The sequence below is a fragment of the Equus przewalskii genome, chromosome 3 (genome assembly GCF_037783145.1).
Source record: "Equus przewalskii isolate Varuska chromosome 3, EquPr2, whole genome shotgun sequence".
Lineage (NCBI taxonomy): Eukaryota > Metazoa > Chordata > Mammalia > Perissodactyla > Equidae > Equus > Equus przewalskii.
Genome location: NC_091833.1, coordinates 9524634 through 9539836, shown reverse-complemented (window position 1 = coordinate 9539836; position 15203 = coordinate 9524634). Strand labels below are relative to the sequence as shown.

The 15203-nt window shown below is 54.7% G+C and overlaps 2 protein-coding genes across 2 annotated transcripts in view; both read right to left on the bottom strand.

Moving 5' to 3' along the window:
- Window positions 1-112: 112 nt before the first annotated feature.
- On the bottom strand, window positions 113-7737 carry POLR2C (RNA polymerase II subunit C). Its single transcript, XM_070613706.1, has 9 exons — window positions 7571-7737; window positions 7367-7416; window positions 5229-5297; window positions 5032-5084; window positions 2541-2669; window positions 2027-2078; window positions 1683-1851; window positions 1462-1536; window positions 113-878 (listed from the first exon to the last, which is right to left on the bottom strand). Exons 1-9 carry the CDS (start codon window positions 7654-7656, stop codon window positions 734-736), a joined length of 828 nt encoding a protein of 275 aa, XP_070469807.1. The 5' UTR covers window positions 7657-7737; the 3' UTR covers window positions 113-733.
- A 1651-nt stretch (window positions 7738-9388) lies between these two features.
- Window positions 9389-15203, bottom strand: part of COQ9 (coenzyme Q9) — a 14057-nt gene continuing 8242 nt past the window's right edge. Inside the window, exons 4-9 of the mRNA XM_070613704.1 lie at window positions 14392-14534; window positions 14034-14118; window positions 12450-12554; window positions 11046-11201; window positions 10401-10454; window positions 9389-10084 (exon numbers count right to left, since the gene is read on the bottom strand). Coding sequence (XP_070469805.1) covers window positions 10049-10084; window positions 10401-10454; window positions 11046-11201; window positions 12450-12554; window positions 14034-14118; window positions 14392-14534 — 579 coding nt within the window. The 3' untranslated portion in view covers window positions 9389-10048. The remainder of the gene's footprint in view (window positions 10085-10400; window positions 10455-11045; window positions 11202-12449; window positions 12555-14033; window positions 14119-14391; window positions 14535-15203) is intronic.

Here is a 15203-nt window from a genome sequence, read left to right as displayed (position 1 = left end):
GTTCCTACCTACAGGGCTCAGGGGTCACTGCTACACCTTCACGAAAGGCCTTGCTGTTCCCCCCACAAACGAAGTAATCGGGCTACTGGCAGTGAAGTTGACAACCAACGGGTAGAGAGTGAAATACAAGGTTTATTGGGGGGGGCGAGGGAGGCGGACAGCCAGGGTCGTCTCACGCTATTCTCAAAGGCTTCTCTAATTAGGGACATGGGAGTTTGAGTGAAGTGCCGTGGGCTGGCCCTGGGCAGGGCTAGAAGGGTCTGTAGGAGCCTGGATGAGCGCTCTGGCGCTCAACCCTAACATCAGAGACCACAGGTACAAGTGTGGAAATTCCAACTTTGGACAGAAAGGGTTAGGAGAAAAGAGCTGAAATGACCAGAGGAGGACGACACTGGCCCAGTGGTTCTCAACAGGGAAGCGGTGTGGCCGCCTCCAGGTGCACGAGGAGATGGGGAAGGGACGCTCTGGGGACTGCTGCTGGCAGTTAGCAGGCAGGGCCAGGGAAGCCCAACGGCCAGAAAACACTGTCCTGCCTCAAATCTCAGTGGCACCCCTGGTCGTCTACCTGTGACCGAGCAAGGCTGGGCTGGACTTCGCTCCCCGCTGCTACCCTCCTAACTGGTGGCTTGTCAAGAAGCTCGAGCACAGCTGCCCTCCCCAGTGCTGACGTCCCAGGAGAGACCTGAAATCCAGCCGCTGCTCTGACCCTTCCTGCCGAGGCAGGCAAGTGCGGCTAGTTGATAGTGAGGACGTCGCTCTGGATCTCGTGGCTTAACTGGGTCTGCAAGTCACTCAGCTTCTTCTTCAATCCAGAGAGGGCGGAGAGGACGATGGTTTCGGGGCGCAGAGAGCCACAGGACTCCACGTTGTAGTAAAACCTGAGAGGCGAGAGGCCGCAGAGGCCCTCGTGAGGCAGCCTGCTGAGCCCGAGCCTCAGCCACGGCCTCGCCTCCTCTGGGCCTTGACCCCTTTCCTACCAGGAGCTCGAGCTCGCGCTCGCCCCAAGGTTGACTTCCAGCCTTGTACAAACGGGTCCCCGCACATCTGCAGGACCTCAAGGGGGCTGCAGCTACCTTGAAAAGATACTGTAAAGCCTCAGAACCCCTCTGTATGGACGTATTCCACACTGAGGAGACAGTGCAAGATCAGGTGAGCAGCGTCACGGGCTCCGGCATCTACACGTTCGTCACCAGAAGACTTTGGTTGGGTTTTGGCCCGAGGCTGATCCCCTCCTCTGGGGGCTGAACATCAGAATAGGAACGGCTTGGAAGACTGGAGGGCTGGGCCCCTCTTTCTCACAGTGACCCCAAGGGATGACAATCTGCCCGGATGAGCACACCACGCGCTCAGCAGTTATCAGCCCCTCCTCAGCTCTCGGGAACTGGGTCTCCCCAGCTCAGAGCCTACACCTACCTGTGTGTTTTCACACGCTTTACCTTCAGCGCCGGGCCAGTGGCTTACCTCTCCGGCTTGCCGTTGGGGTCGTAGGGAGCCTGTGACTCATCCTCATCCAGCTCCGAGTACTCGCTCTTTGGCCTGGGGTCAAACACAGGTCAGCACGGGTTGGCCACTGCCGCTTTAAGGGCACCTCTGTCCAGTCAGCCTGCCCCATCTCAGCCACCAGGAACCCTTTCCACGCCAGCCACCCTAAATGCCCGCCTTCACTCCCAACGGGGACGTACCACTCCTCTGGCTTGGGGTACACTGTGTGCCTCAGGGCGTTGTCAGGATCGTATTCAAAGGCCACCCCTGCAGTAGGGTTCCACTTGGCATGCTCTTTGCCAAAGCCCTTTTTGGCATAGGCTCGAAGTCTCAGCTCCTGGCCCTTCCTCAGCTTGACGATGAGGATGTCTGTAGGGAGAGGCATGAGCCAGTCAAGGGCCGAGAGAGGTTCGGCCCTCCAAATTTTGAGCTGGAATGCCGCTAGAAGACCAGGCAGCACGAGAGGCTGCGTCTGCTTTCCACCCCTCCGCTGGCCTGCAAAGTGACAGGTCAAGTGGACACCTGCCCTCACTTGAGCCCTTACCGTCCTGCTCCACATAGTCGTTAGGGTCATTATCTCGGTTCCGGGATGTCACCTGTAGGGAGCCCAAACAGAGGCATTATTAGCTGCTCGTGTCCCCAGTCACCTCTTCCTGCAACCCCCTTCCAGCACCTCCAGGTTGCAATCTGCCAAACCAGGGAAAGGGAGCCTGGGAGGAGGCGGGAGAAGTGCGTACCGGGACCCAGTCTGAGCTGGTGCCTGGACTCCAAGCCCTCCTTCACGGCTTTGTGACAGCCTTCTCAGTAAAACAGTACCATGGCCTCTAAAAGGGTCCTTGGGGCACAGAGGGGACACGACAGCAACAAGCTCCGGCCCCGTCCCCCCCGCCCCAGCAGAGTCCAGAACTCCCAGCGCTTCTAGGCGCCAGGTTCAGGCCATGGCAGAGGTAACGCAGGCAAGTCAGTGTCTCAGAAGAGGTCAGCCCAGTCTGGCCCACTTGGGGCCAGAAGGAGAAGAGCAAGGGTCCCGGGGAGGGAGGACGCTCTTAGACACTGACCGGAATGACCCGGGGGCTGTTGGAGATGAGGTCGCGAGACGTGACGTGGCGTGTCTGGTCTTCGTTGCAGCGCACGTCGAGAGTGAACTCCACCGAGCACTCGGGGCAGAACTCCTCACACGTGCAGTCCTGAGGCAGCAGAGAGGCAGGGTGAGGCTACGGAGACCGGCAAAGCCCACGCTGCGCGGTCCCGAGGCCAGTCCTTTCAGTCTCCCATCTGGGAGAGGGGTGATCACAGTCTGCAGGCCCTGTGGGCCGCGTCAACCTGGTGCCACGTTCTCAGGCCGCTCAAGTGCGGGCGCTCCCCAGTTTAGAGACGACCCATACATGCTGGCACCACGTCCCCAGCCCCACCCCGGCTGCCAGGCCACCACGGGAGCCGCACTGTGAACCTCTCGCCCCTGGCCGCGGAGGGCCCTTCCTCAGAGAACCAAGGTGGGGAGGGGACTCTTTCATACTCCACCGTCAGCCTCCCATGAACTAAGTGGACTAGCTCGGGAATGGAATCATCGTTTAAAGTAAAACGCTCAGGGAGCAGGGAAAAAAGCAGCTTTCAAGTTCCAGACTACTGACCTTTTCTAAAAAAGGAAAACGGCATACATTCACAAAAGCAGAGAAGAGTGCAACAGACAGCCCCTGTGTAACTGTCACTCAGCTTCAGTAACTACCAACAGTGTGCCACTCTGCGAACGAGTGAGTCCGGGAACAGCCCATCCCCTTGGGAGGGACTATCTGCTACAATTCAGCTCAGGCAAGAGGACAGTGACCAGAAGGCAATCAGGCAAACCGCTCTCCTCACCCCAGCAAGCAAAAGCCGCCCGACTTCTGATGTTTTCAAGACGAGGAGGGAGAGATAGACGCCGCCACACACAGGCGACGCGGGAAGGCCACCCAGACCCTCGAGACCGAGTCTCTTAGTAACGAAACGAAGAACCAAAATGTAACAGAAGACAGAAATATGGAAAGGCACTCAATCTCAAAAAAAAAGCATAATGAAAGGAGAGGAGTCTGTTCGAGGTTAAAAGACACTAAAGAGGTGTAACAACCAAATGCAATGCGTGAATCTTTACTGGATCACGGACCCACAAACGAAAAACAATTAAGGACATTTTGGGGACAACCAAGAAAATCTCAGTGTGGACTGTATACAGATAGTACCTATTAATGCTAATTTTCTTAGGCATGATAACAGTGTGATTATGTAGGAAAATATCCTTATTTTTAGGACACGCATACTGAAGTTGTTAAGGGAGAAGTAACTTTCTTTCAATGGTTCAGCAAAAATAACAAAATATATATATAAAATAAAGCAAATGTAGCAAAATATTAAGAATTGGTAACCACAGGTTTAAAGCAAATGAGTATTTACCCTTTTAAACTTTTCTGTAGATTTTCAGAAAAAGCAAAACAAAACACCATACCCTCTTTGTTCAGTAAATGTAATACTAGAAAACAACGAAATGGAAAGAACTGGCAGGTCACAGGGCATGCATATCTTTATGTAAGTAAGATACTGCCAAACTGCTCTTCAACTGGTTGTATAACTGTTCCTACCAATATGTATGGTTTTTTTTTAAAGATTTTATTTTTCCTTTTTCTCCCAAAGCCCCCCAGTACATAGTTGTGTATTTTTTTAATTGTGGGTCCTTCCAGTTGTGGCATGTGGGACCCCGCCTCAGCACGGCCCGATGAGCGGTGCCACGTCCGCACCCAGGATCCGAACCGGCAAAACCCTAGGCCGCCAAAGTGGAGTGCGCGAACTTAACCACTCGGCCACAGGGCCGCCCCCACCATGATGTTTTATTTCTTAAAAACAAAGTCTGGAGATGTGAAGCAGCTATGTCAAAACGTTAAAACGAGACAGGCGGTTTGTGGGAGCATGAGTATTTGCTATATTAGCTCCACACTTTGCTGTGTGCTTGAATATTTCTTTTAAAAAATACATGTATATTTACCAAATTCGCCACCAAAAAAATGACACGCCCTTGGAATATCAGAAACTAGGTGGATTCAGGATCACACAAAGCCATCAGGAGGGAACAGTCTTAAGCTGTCACCCGACACAGTCTTGGTCAAAGGATGCAGCAGCCTAGTTATGTCACACTCCCTCCCTAGTCCAAGGCCTGTTAACCATCATCAGGGAGCAAACACGGCCCAGGGGAAGGGAGCCACGTTTAACCAGCAGAATCTAGCGGGTGATGCACGAATCTGGCAGACACCAGGACTCCAGGCCCTCAGGTCCCTCTGTGGGACAGTTCTCACTCCCTCTGCTCCTGTCCTGCCCCACAAGCTTCTGTTGACTCCCTTTAGCCTCTTAGGCCCGTTACTGGAGCCTCATCAATCTGAGGCCCCATCAGCACCAAGGACACCGCCTGCCCTGGGCTCTAAACAACATCTCCACATTGTCCTTCTTAAAGCTGAAAGAAAGATGTCCCTCTGAGAACTGAAGTCCCCTGCCTCCCCCACCCTTGACCCCGATCACGCAGCATACCCGGGAGTATTGCAGCTTGTCCACAATGTCGTCACTAGTGAGGGGGATTAATCCTGGAAGACACAGAAAAGCACTTTAAAGAAGGCCAAGGGGACAAGCCAAAAGGAGAATCCACAGTCCCCTTGGGAGGGAGAGGCTTCCTCTTCTGACACCAGGCACAGCCACCTCCCTCTAACTTCCCCACACCTGGCACTCACCGAGCCTGTGTGCGATGAACTCGTCGTGAAGGACTGACGAATTGGCATCAATCTGAACCCAGTCAATGGCTAAAAAATGAAGGAGGCAGAGAAGCGGACAGGCAGTCAGCCACCAAGTTCCCCCAATGACTTAGCGCAGTGCCCTCCAGGGTTAGGAATCACCTGATGCTCACCACCCTGCAGAGGCCTGGGCCCAGCTGCCAGTCTCTGATTCCCCAGCTTGAGGGTGGGCCCAGGAATCTGCATTTTAACAGGAACCACATGCCGCACTCCACTTCCCTGCTCAGGCGGACTTAACACAGGGAGCTCCTTCTACCATACAGAAAAGCACCGACTTCGAGAATACACGGGAGAGGGCATGTGTTTCTTTGAGTTGAGTATTTCCAGGAGAAGCATTTAAATCTGCTATTCAAGCCAACACCAAATTCAAGAACACAAACTATTTGGGCACTTAAAAGTTGGGAAAACCTTACAGAAGTAACACAGACTTAGGGTCCATATTTCGTTTTATGATATAATGACCAGAATACCCAACTTAACACTTTATCATCACTCAGTTAACTGTTTACAGAACTCCTATAACCAGCAAGGCACGCTAAGTATAAAACCCGGTCCCTACCAGCAACGAGCTAGCAGCGGGGCAAGGACTGTACTGGCACAAACACACTTGACTTAAACACGTTTTCTCATTCATTCATCAACAAACATCTGCACGTAAACAATTATATTCAGAAATCAAACGGCATGGGGGCCGCACTGCCAAATGAGGGGCCCGGACACCAGGAACAGAAGTCAGACGAGGCCCAGATAGCCTGCTTTGTCCCATGCTTCCTCCTGCTTCCCCCACCCACCCAAGCCAGACAAGGACCATGAGCCAGGCTTTTCCGCCCCTGCCTCTTTCCGCCCTGGCCCCCCACATCCAGCCTCAGGTGCAGGTCACAACCCTCTGGGGCTCCCATAAACCACGCCTGTGGGTCTCCATGATACAGGCACTATCACTGTCTCCCTGTGAGCTCCTCCCTCGCTAAAGCCTGTCCAAACTCCTCTGCAGCCACCTGTCATATTTTGCCTTGCATGGTATTCGTGTAGGTCTTGTCTCTACCTCAAGCTTCGAAAATTGCTAGGGGCAGGGTCTTCAATGTCTTGAGTGTCCTAGCTGTGGGCTGGAATGTAGCGGACGCTCAAGATTATTTGCAATACTGAGTTTGTGGGAAAAGTGGCATTTAGACTCAGAATGTCAGGCCTGCATCACAAAGTACAACTCCCTCAGTCCACTCACGAAACTGAGGCCCAGAGACATGGAGTGATTAGGCAGAGGGAGGACCAGCACTCCAAGCTCCGCATTGAAGAAGTGATTGGGGGTGGCAATGGTGGAAAGCCTACAATGTTCTCCTGGTTACCAATCACTCGGTCTGCTTATTTCCTTAGGAGTCTGCACAACTGATGCAGCAACTATGGCTTCGATTTCTTTTTTCTAACCCAAACTCTCTGAGCCGACACTCAGAAAATATCTGTAATATATCGGTAAATATGTAAACACCTGGAGCCAGGTGGCTGGAACGAGAGCAGGAACAGACCTTCCCTCCTCTAAGCGCCAGCAGCACTGCCACTGATGCAAGTCCGGCTTGCATTAGTGCTGTCTGTGGACCCGCCCCTCCCCTGTAACTTCACTGCCAGCTCCATCCAGGAGGGAAAGAACCGGTACTGTCCAGCTGGCATTCCCACGCCGGGCACCACGGCCTGGCACTTATGTGCTCCATAAACGCAGTAGAAGGAAGTGACTCCCAAAGACCCATCTACCAGCACTGGACACTCACGGAACGCACGGCCCTCACAGAGATCACCTCACTTAGTCCCTGACGTCACCCTGATAACTACTATGGTTCACAGTCTAACAACCCGCCCAAGCTTCACAGAGTGGGCACGGCACTCGAACCTGCGTCCGCAGACTCCTGAACCCACGCTCCCCACCCACGCGTGTGTAAGAGTGGGCGACGCGGCCCCTGAGCCAGGGAGGTGGCCAGAGGGGGTTCCGGGCCGAGGGCACCGCCGTTTCCCGGACCCCCGCCGGCCCGGACCACGGTGGGCAGGAGGCCCCGGCGCGCGGGGGCCCGGCAACCAGGGCCGGGTTCGCTTACCTATTATGGGCACTTCGGCGATGAAGACCCTCCGAATGGAGTTGGCCACCCTGAGGGATGCAAACCGAGCGGCGTGAGGGGGCCGCAGCCTCGAAGGCCGCCCCGCCCGCGGGCCCCAGACGAGAGCCCGTCCCACTCCCGCCCCACCCCCGCCCCCCCGGGCCCGGCGCTCCGAGCCCCGGCCTCCTCCCGCGGCGGCCTTACGCCAGGTCCGTGTTCTCGATGATGAACTTGACATTCTCGTCGGTGAGCTCCGTGATGCGCACGGTGGGCTGGTTGGCGTAAGGCATCGCGCCCCGCCGCCCCCGGCGCCGCGCCCGGAAGTCGGTCCGCGCGGCCCCGCCCCTTCCGCCGCAGCGCGCTCGCAGCGCCCCCTGCCGCCCGGAGGCCGCCGCCGCGCATCGGCGTTAAGGCGCCAGGTTCAACCGGCGCGGACCGGGATTTGGCCAAACATGCGCACGCTCTTGACTCAACAGTAACACGTCTGGGAATTCCTACTGCAAAAACACTTGCAGTTGTAAGCCAAGATAGCGTACAGGGGCGTTCGCTGCCGCACTGTTTGTAACGCAAAAGATAAAACAAATTGCCCACTGACAGAGACCTGGTTAAATACACGAATATAGGAATACAATGACGCCTTAGAAAAGAATGAAGTAAATTTGTACGTTAATGGAGAAACAAAGTATACTTTGGCAAAGTGTAGTTGACTGATGGGTACACATCCTTCCAGCCCCACGTCCAGATCCCACTCTTCCGAAACTGCCAGAAAATACAATGCTCTTTACTTTAACGTACCATCCATGGTTCTGTGTAGTGGTGGTGGAGGGGTGGGGCCCTTCGTCTCTGCATCCCCAGCGCCTTGCAGCGTGCACCTCATAGGGTGAATGCTCCGTGAGTAATTACCATTCCCCTCATCAGCCTGAGAGAGGTTTGAATGGGGCTCAAAAAGGTGGCAGCTGCTCATAGAAAGAGGCTCTAAAATAGGACTTGGCTGGAGCTGCACTTAGGGGGCAGAAGAGTAATCAGAGAGGAGATGGAGGAGTTTGCCTTAGCAAAGAGCGCCGCCTCTCCCTGAGACAGAGAGAAAGGGCACTGGGGGGCCCCTGTTCCCCAGCCTGTGCTATCTCAGTAAATTAAGAATAAAGGTTGCCTGTGAGTGTGAGAGGGATGCTAAAACGATAAAGGAGAGAGTGGAATGAAATTTGGAATGACCACTGCAGGAAACTTGACCGAGTGTCGAGAAACAGAATTAGGTGCAGATAGGGCCAGCGGAAAGCCCACAAGAGCCTGGAAACACCTATTAGCTCAGACTTCCCCCACCAACGCTCAGTCACCTCAGGCAAGAGACAGGAAAGCAGAAGACACGCTAGACTGCATTGCGTCCCTCCAACAGGTTGAAGCCTAACGCCCACCGTGATGGTATTTGGAGACGGGTCTTTGCAAGTTCATGAGGGTAGGACTGGCAGGACGGGATTAGGGCCCCTATAAGAACACGAGGCTCCAGAGCTCTCTCTCTCTCTCTGCCACATGAGAAGACAGGAAGGTGGCAAGTCACAAAGCAAGTCCTCACCAGGAACTGAACTGGCTGCTACCCTCATCTTGGCCTTCCCAGCTTCCAGAACCATGAGAAATAAACGTGTTTTTTTAAACTGTCCAGCCTCTGGTGTTGTGTCATAGCAGCCGGAGCAGACTAAGACAACAGTTAGCCAGACTCGCCGAGGGAGCCCCGTGTGGAGGCGGAGGAGATCACTAAAGCTAGAGAATGTACCACCCAACTGGTTAGTGACAGACAACAGCCAAGGGAGCTAATGGTGAGGAGGAAGGCTCCTGTCGCCCACACTGCTTATGGGAAGCCTGGCCCAGAGATGCAGAATTGACAAAATTTCACACCAGTATTAGGCAGCACCAGAACGAGAACCCGGGTCTCCTGGCTGCTGGCCTCAAGCCTTTTCCACAACACTGTTGTCTCCCTCTGGGGTCGTGGACACCTGCCACGGTCGGTATGGAAACTACACAATAGGAAACTGCTTCAAACATATTTATTATTAGTTTTAGACTCTAAGTTCACTAACAGTCCTGCAATGCATGCTGGTGTAATGCAACACCAGGCCTGGGACCACACCTCAGGCCAGGCTGAGCACCACTGTCCAGCAGGCACCTGTCTCAGGTGAGGCAGCTTTCTGGGGGGTTCCCAGGTGCAGCATCTCAGGACACCAGAGAGGCAAGGGGCTGCAGGGACACCTGTGTGCACGTGTGTGCCATGCTGGGGGTGAGCTGCCACCTTGTGGTGGCTTAGATCCTGACTCCGACTTGGGAGCCCCAGAGAGCATTTCTAGGAAGCTTAAGTCATGATCAAGGTGTCTGTGAGACCATGACAGGGACGTGCTGGGTTTCTGTGGCTTGAGTGCTTGGACGAGAGCCTCAGTTTTCAGTCACACAGCTGCAATGCAGAAAGGCATCAGGAGGCAGGCCTGGTATGAGGGACTGAAGAAGTCCCCCAATCCTGGGCTACCATTGTATCCTCAAGTGCCCTGTGGTTCCCAGGTGGCTGTGGTGGTGATTCAGGTCCTTCGGTGTTTTCTCATTAACACCATCTTCTGTGGATGGCACTTTGTATTTCAAAGCCCTTTAAATATATCTGCGGGTTTTCTTCTGGGGGCTCCAGCTTACAGCCCTTCCTGCTCACCGGCGCTGGTTTAGACCCGTCAAGTTCTTGAGCTGAAACAGGGACGGGACCAGAGAGAGTGATGAGGCCTTGCCCTCCCTCTAGGACTCCGACAGGAAAGATCAGGATTTCCAAGGTGGCAGGTGCGGCTATGATACACAGATCTGACATACCAGGGTCCCAGGCGTCAGTGATGTTTCTTAACACCAATAAAAAATAAAGAGGTGGGGTATTTGGGACCAAGAAACTGGGGCTGAACCACGGTTAGTCTTACTATTAGCTTTCCAGTTTAAGGTTTTTGGAGCCAGTGACACCTGTAAGGCTCACAGGGCGGGAGGGGGAGGGCAGGGATGAGCTGGGGGTACTCACTGTCACTGCTGCACCCATGAGTCCTTGTACCAGGGCCTCTCCAGTGGACTTTACCTAGAAGGAGTCAGAGTCAGGCTCTCTTAGGCCCCCTACACAAGTGCAAAGGAGAGACAGGTAGGACAAATCAGGAGACCTACGAGCCCCAATAGGCAGAGTCAAGAGGGCCTTGCTGGGGGCTGGCCCAGTCGCGTAGTGGTTAAGCTTGTGCACTTTGCTTTGGTGGCCCGGGGTTCGTGGGTTTGGATCCTGGGCATGGACCTACACACCACTCATCAAGCCATGCTGTGGCAGCATCCTACGTACAAAAAATAGAGGAAGACTGGCACAGGCTTAGCGACAATCTTCCTCAAGCAGAAAGAGGAGGACTGGCAACAGATGTTAGCTCAGGGCAATCTGCCTCACCAAAAAAAAAAAAGAGGGCCTCGTGTACTGGAGGAAGAGCCCCTGGACAACACAACCACAAATGGGCCAAGTGTGGCTCTCAGGGAAGGGCTGGTGTGAGGAAGAGCCAGTCAGGCTCCCCGGGCAGGCCCTCAGAACTGTCAGTTGAGGTCAAGGGGAGCAAGGGAACAGACAGGTGGCCAGCTGTGGCCTGAGGAGGGCAGAGCACCTAGTGAGGCTTCCCAAACGGCGAGCCCCAACTACCTGCTTGGCAGTGTGGCCCATGTTCATTGCGTCGTTGATCCGGTTTTCCAGGAAGCGCCACGTGTCCTCGAAATCTGGGGAGGTGTCCTGCATCATCACCAGCTCCGTCGAGTTGTAGACGCCAGCCAGCACAGCTCGGCGGGCATACCAGCTCAACTGCAAGGCAGCCCACCCAGGGAGCGGGTCACCACGACTGCTGTAGGCTGGGAGAAGTCTGGGGCAGCTCCTGCCCGAACCACGGGCACTCAGGGGCTCCCTCCGGATTTCTTCTTTCCCTCACAGATACCTATGGCCCTCTGGACAACCCTACTGTTCCCAACTTGGCTGGGCATCAGAATTACCCGGGAGACTAAAATGCAATCTCCTGGGCCCAACCTCGTAGAGTTTAGAGTCAGTGGGTCTGAAGTGAGTGCCAGGAATCTGGATGTTCAATAAGCACCCCGGGCGATTCTGCTACATCCAGTCCGTTTTGGACCCGCTGGTGAAAAGCCAGTCTTAGGACATCGAGTTTCGAGGGGGCTCTGTGGTGAGCCGGGTACGACCGAACCTTGGTGTGCTCATCAGGAAAGCGAGGGCTGAGATGGGATCATGGACAGATCAGAACACATGGCCAGAGTCATGTTCAAGGCCCTCAGCAACTTCTGACTGTCCCGGCAACCAGGCCAGAGCACTAGCTCAGCTGCCTCGTGTTTTATTCCCTTAATTTCTTTGCTTTCTGATTTCGTTTTCCTGCCATCTCTGCTGGTGGTATGTTCCCACAAAGCAAAGTTTATTACAGTACTTTGTTAGAATGGTGGTGGGAGGACCTCGTTGCCTCCCATCCTGGATCCCACAAAGTACCAGCACATATTAATGTCTTTTATGAAGGTATGCTGTTTAAAACAATTTCCTAACAGAAAAATAACAGCATTAACAAGTCCGATTCTTTCGTAGCGCCTGTTTAAAGGCTTACTGATCTCAGCAAATTAGGCCGAGATGGGCCGGGCGAGGGAGTTTCTTTTTAAGGCAATGGGTGTCTCGGCAGCATTCTTTTTTTTTTAAATCAGTCTCATGGAAGACACACATTGAGAAACTCTGCTGCAGAATCTACCCCTTAGGAGACAGGGGAAATGACTCTGAAACGGCAGCCCCATCACCAGGCCCTCTGACACCCTGTCACCACTGTAGGTCAAAAGGAATGATCGCTGTTCTGCAGCTAGAGTGCTGACCTAAGGGAAGCAGACCTAGGCCCCACCGTGGCTCGACGAGGGGCTCTCCTCGTACCTTAGCCTCTCCTGACCAAGATGGGAATGACACTGCAGGCCCCCTGCGGGGATCTGTGATCAAAGAAATTTCACTAACTCTGTGAAGAAACGTTTAGCCCAAGCCTTTCTCAGTATCCCGTGGGCCTGCAGAAGCACTCACGTCAGTGGACTGGTCCCCAGCATAATGCCACATGTCGTCCACCATGCTGGTGAGCAGGTTCAGGCTGGGAAGGATGTTGTGAGGGAGCATGAGGATGCCGAGGGCCTGAGGAGAGAATGACAGAGGACTAGGTACTGTGCACAGGTCACAACAGCACAGAGATGGCTGGTGCCCCACCTCTCCAGGGAGGGAGGTAAGGGGCCTGCCCAGCTCTGACACCCCACCTCCACTCGCTGATGTGAGCGCCTGGCAGCTAAGAGCCCTAATACAGCTGACGGAGCCAGGGGCAGAGCTCCCCAGCTGCCCCAATCAGATTCTCAATCCTTCGCATGTGGATTTGGGATGCAGACGGCTGGAGGGTCTGCCTGGTCTCTGAGCACGGAGAGCAAGGGCGGGGGAGGGCACTGCATTCTGTAACATGGAGGAAGCAGCAGACGTAGGAGGGGAGTCTGGGGATGGTCTCTAAGTCCAAATTCTAGGCACTCCCAGGGCCCAGGAGCATTCCTACCCTTGATGCCACCCTGCAGCCTCACAGTAAATTCCTCCCTGATTTTTTGCTTAACTCGAGTTGATTTCTGTTACCTGAAACCAAAAATCCTTCAAGTAATACAAGCGATGGCACAACCCAGAGACGCCTCCATTAGCAGACACCATCCACCCCAGACAGTACGAGTCTTGCCACTCCACCATCTCTAACACCCAGTGGCTGTGGCCTGTGGGAGCCGGCCAGAGAGGTCCCAGATTGGCTGGGAAGGTTCTCTTAGCAAGCAGCCCAGAAGGAAGCGTGCTGAACGAGGCAGCCGAGGCCCAATACATGCACTGCCACTGCATTAACTGTGAGCCGGGCCGAGTCAGGCCGGAGGCCTGAAACCAAGTGCGGCAAGCACAGGCAGGGGACGGGACTCAACTCTCGGCTGTACTCCCTTCACACCCCGCCTGGGGTGAGGCGCACGGCAGGTGTTCCAATGTCTGTCGACTGACTCACTGAAATTGCCTGCTCAGCCATCGCCCAGCTGGGCGGGGACACCAGATGGTCCCACTCCTCTCTTCTTTGATGCGCTTTGACTGTACTTTCTTAACTGAGAGAACGGGCCACACTGTGACATGCTTTGAAACAGGAGAAAGGAAGCTTCAGAAAAGGGGGAAAAAAGCCCTTGGAATGAATACCCCAATTCTCGAGCATCACACTGACAATGTGAAAAGAAGTCCCGGTCCTCCGAGATCTAGAACACGACAGGCCTGGTAAGGGACAATGGCCAATAAAACCGTCTGACTCTTCTAATCTGCTTCACGGATCCCTCCTCACCGATACCTGCTGGCACGCTCAGGCCACTAAGAGCTCCCCCAGGAGGTGACCCGGTGCCCCGGCCACTCCCACTTCCAGGAACCGAGACAGACGGCTCAGTTACTCTCTCTGGCACTCTCAGATTTGAAGCTAGCCCTGCCCAGTACACTGAGCACCCCTGCGACGTGGAGATCAACAAGCTAACTTCTGAGCCGTGTGCAAGGCCCTCTGAGGGAAAGGTGACGAAAATCAGAAACACGACGACGCTGTTGCCCTGGGCCTGGATCTGGACTCTGTACCCGGGGCCAGTGCTCGATGTACGGGATCAGCATTCTCAGTCTGGTTTCCACTGCGTGCCTCAGGAGCTGGTCTGTCTTCCTCTTCCTGGAAGAGGGAAAAGAAAACAGTGTTGCTGGGTCAAAAGCATGGGCTCGGTGCTACCTGTTCCCTCAGCGGGGAGGAGGTCCGCAGTTCCTGACGCTGGCCTGACCACAGCTGTGCGACACAGGCGGCTGCGTTTTGGTCCCATAGGAGCAGGAGGGCTGCTCAGTGCTACCCTCTTTGGCTCTGCTTGGATCGGCCTCCTGGGGACAGCTGTGGGGCCTGAGTCCCTGGATCCTTAGCCGCCACCCTGAGCAACACTGCCATGGGACTTACTCTGCCTGGCCCAGCTGTACCAGCTTCTGCTCCTCTTCCAGCACACGGGTGAGCCGAGCGTTGCACTGGGTCACAAAATGCAGTATCAGCTCACTGCCATCACTCCCAAACATGTTGGCCGCCGCACTGGAGAGACCCAGAGACTGCGAAAGGGGAGAGGGACACAGAAGAGTGGTGGGCAAGAGCAGCGGACACCGGCTGTCTGCTCAGCGTGAGTGCTCCTCTAGGAACAGGAGCCTGGTTTTCAGCGGATACCCCCACTCTTCCTCCTGGGTCCGTGTGACCTGGGTGAAGCTGCGCACCAGGCCCTCCACACTCCATCAAGCCCCTTGGTGTGTTGCAAAGCACAGACCCAGACATGGATAACGAGTTCATGGCGACTAGCTAAGGGATGTGCATGTGACCAAATAAATCCAGGCCCTAAGAGGCCACCTCAGGACCTTTGCTAATACTGATGGGAAAGAGGTGCTCTCTTTCCAATGGGGCTGCTGAGCCCTCCTTAGTCCTGCATGGGAAGCCCCTGCTGGGAATGAAGCTCACAGAGCAGAAGGCAGAGCAGATACGTCGGAGAAAGGGCTCCCGGCAGCACAATCTAATGCGGGGCCAGGGAGGCCTCCAGACTTCTCTGTCATTAAGTGAGCCAGACACTCCCTTTCTCGCTTGAGCCAGTTAGAGGTGAGCTCTGGCACCTGTGACCTAGAGCGCTAACAACATAAAAAGAGGCTGGGCAGGAGCACTCACAGCTCTCCTCCTCACCAATTCACTTAGCCTACATCTCACAGAAGTTAGGTCTCTCAGCCATTTAAGAAAAG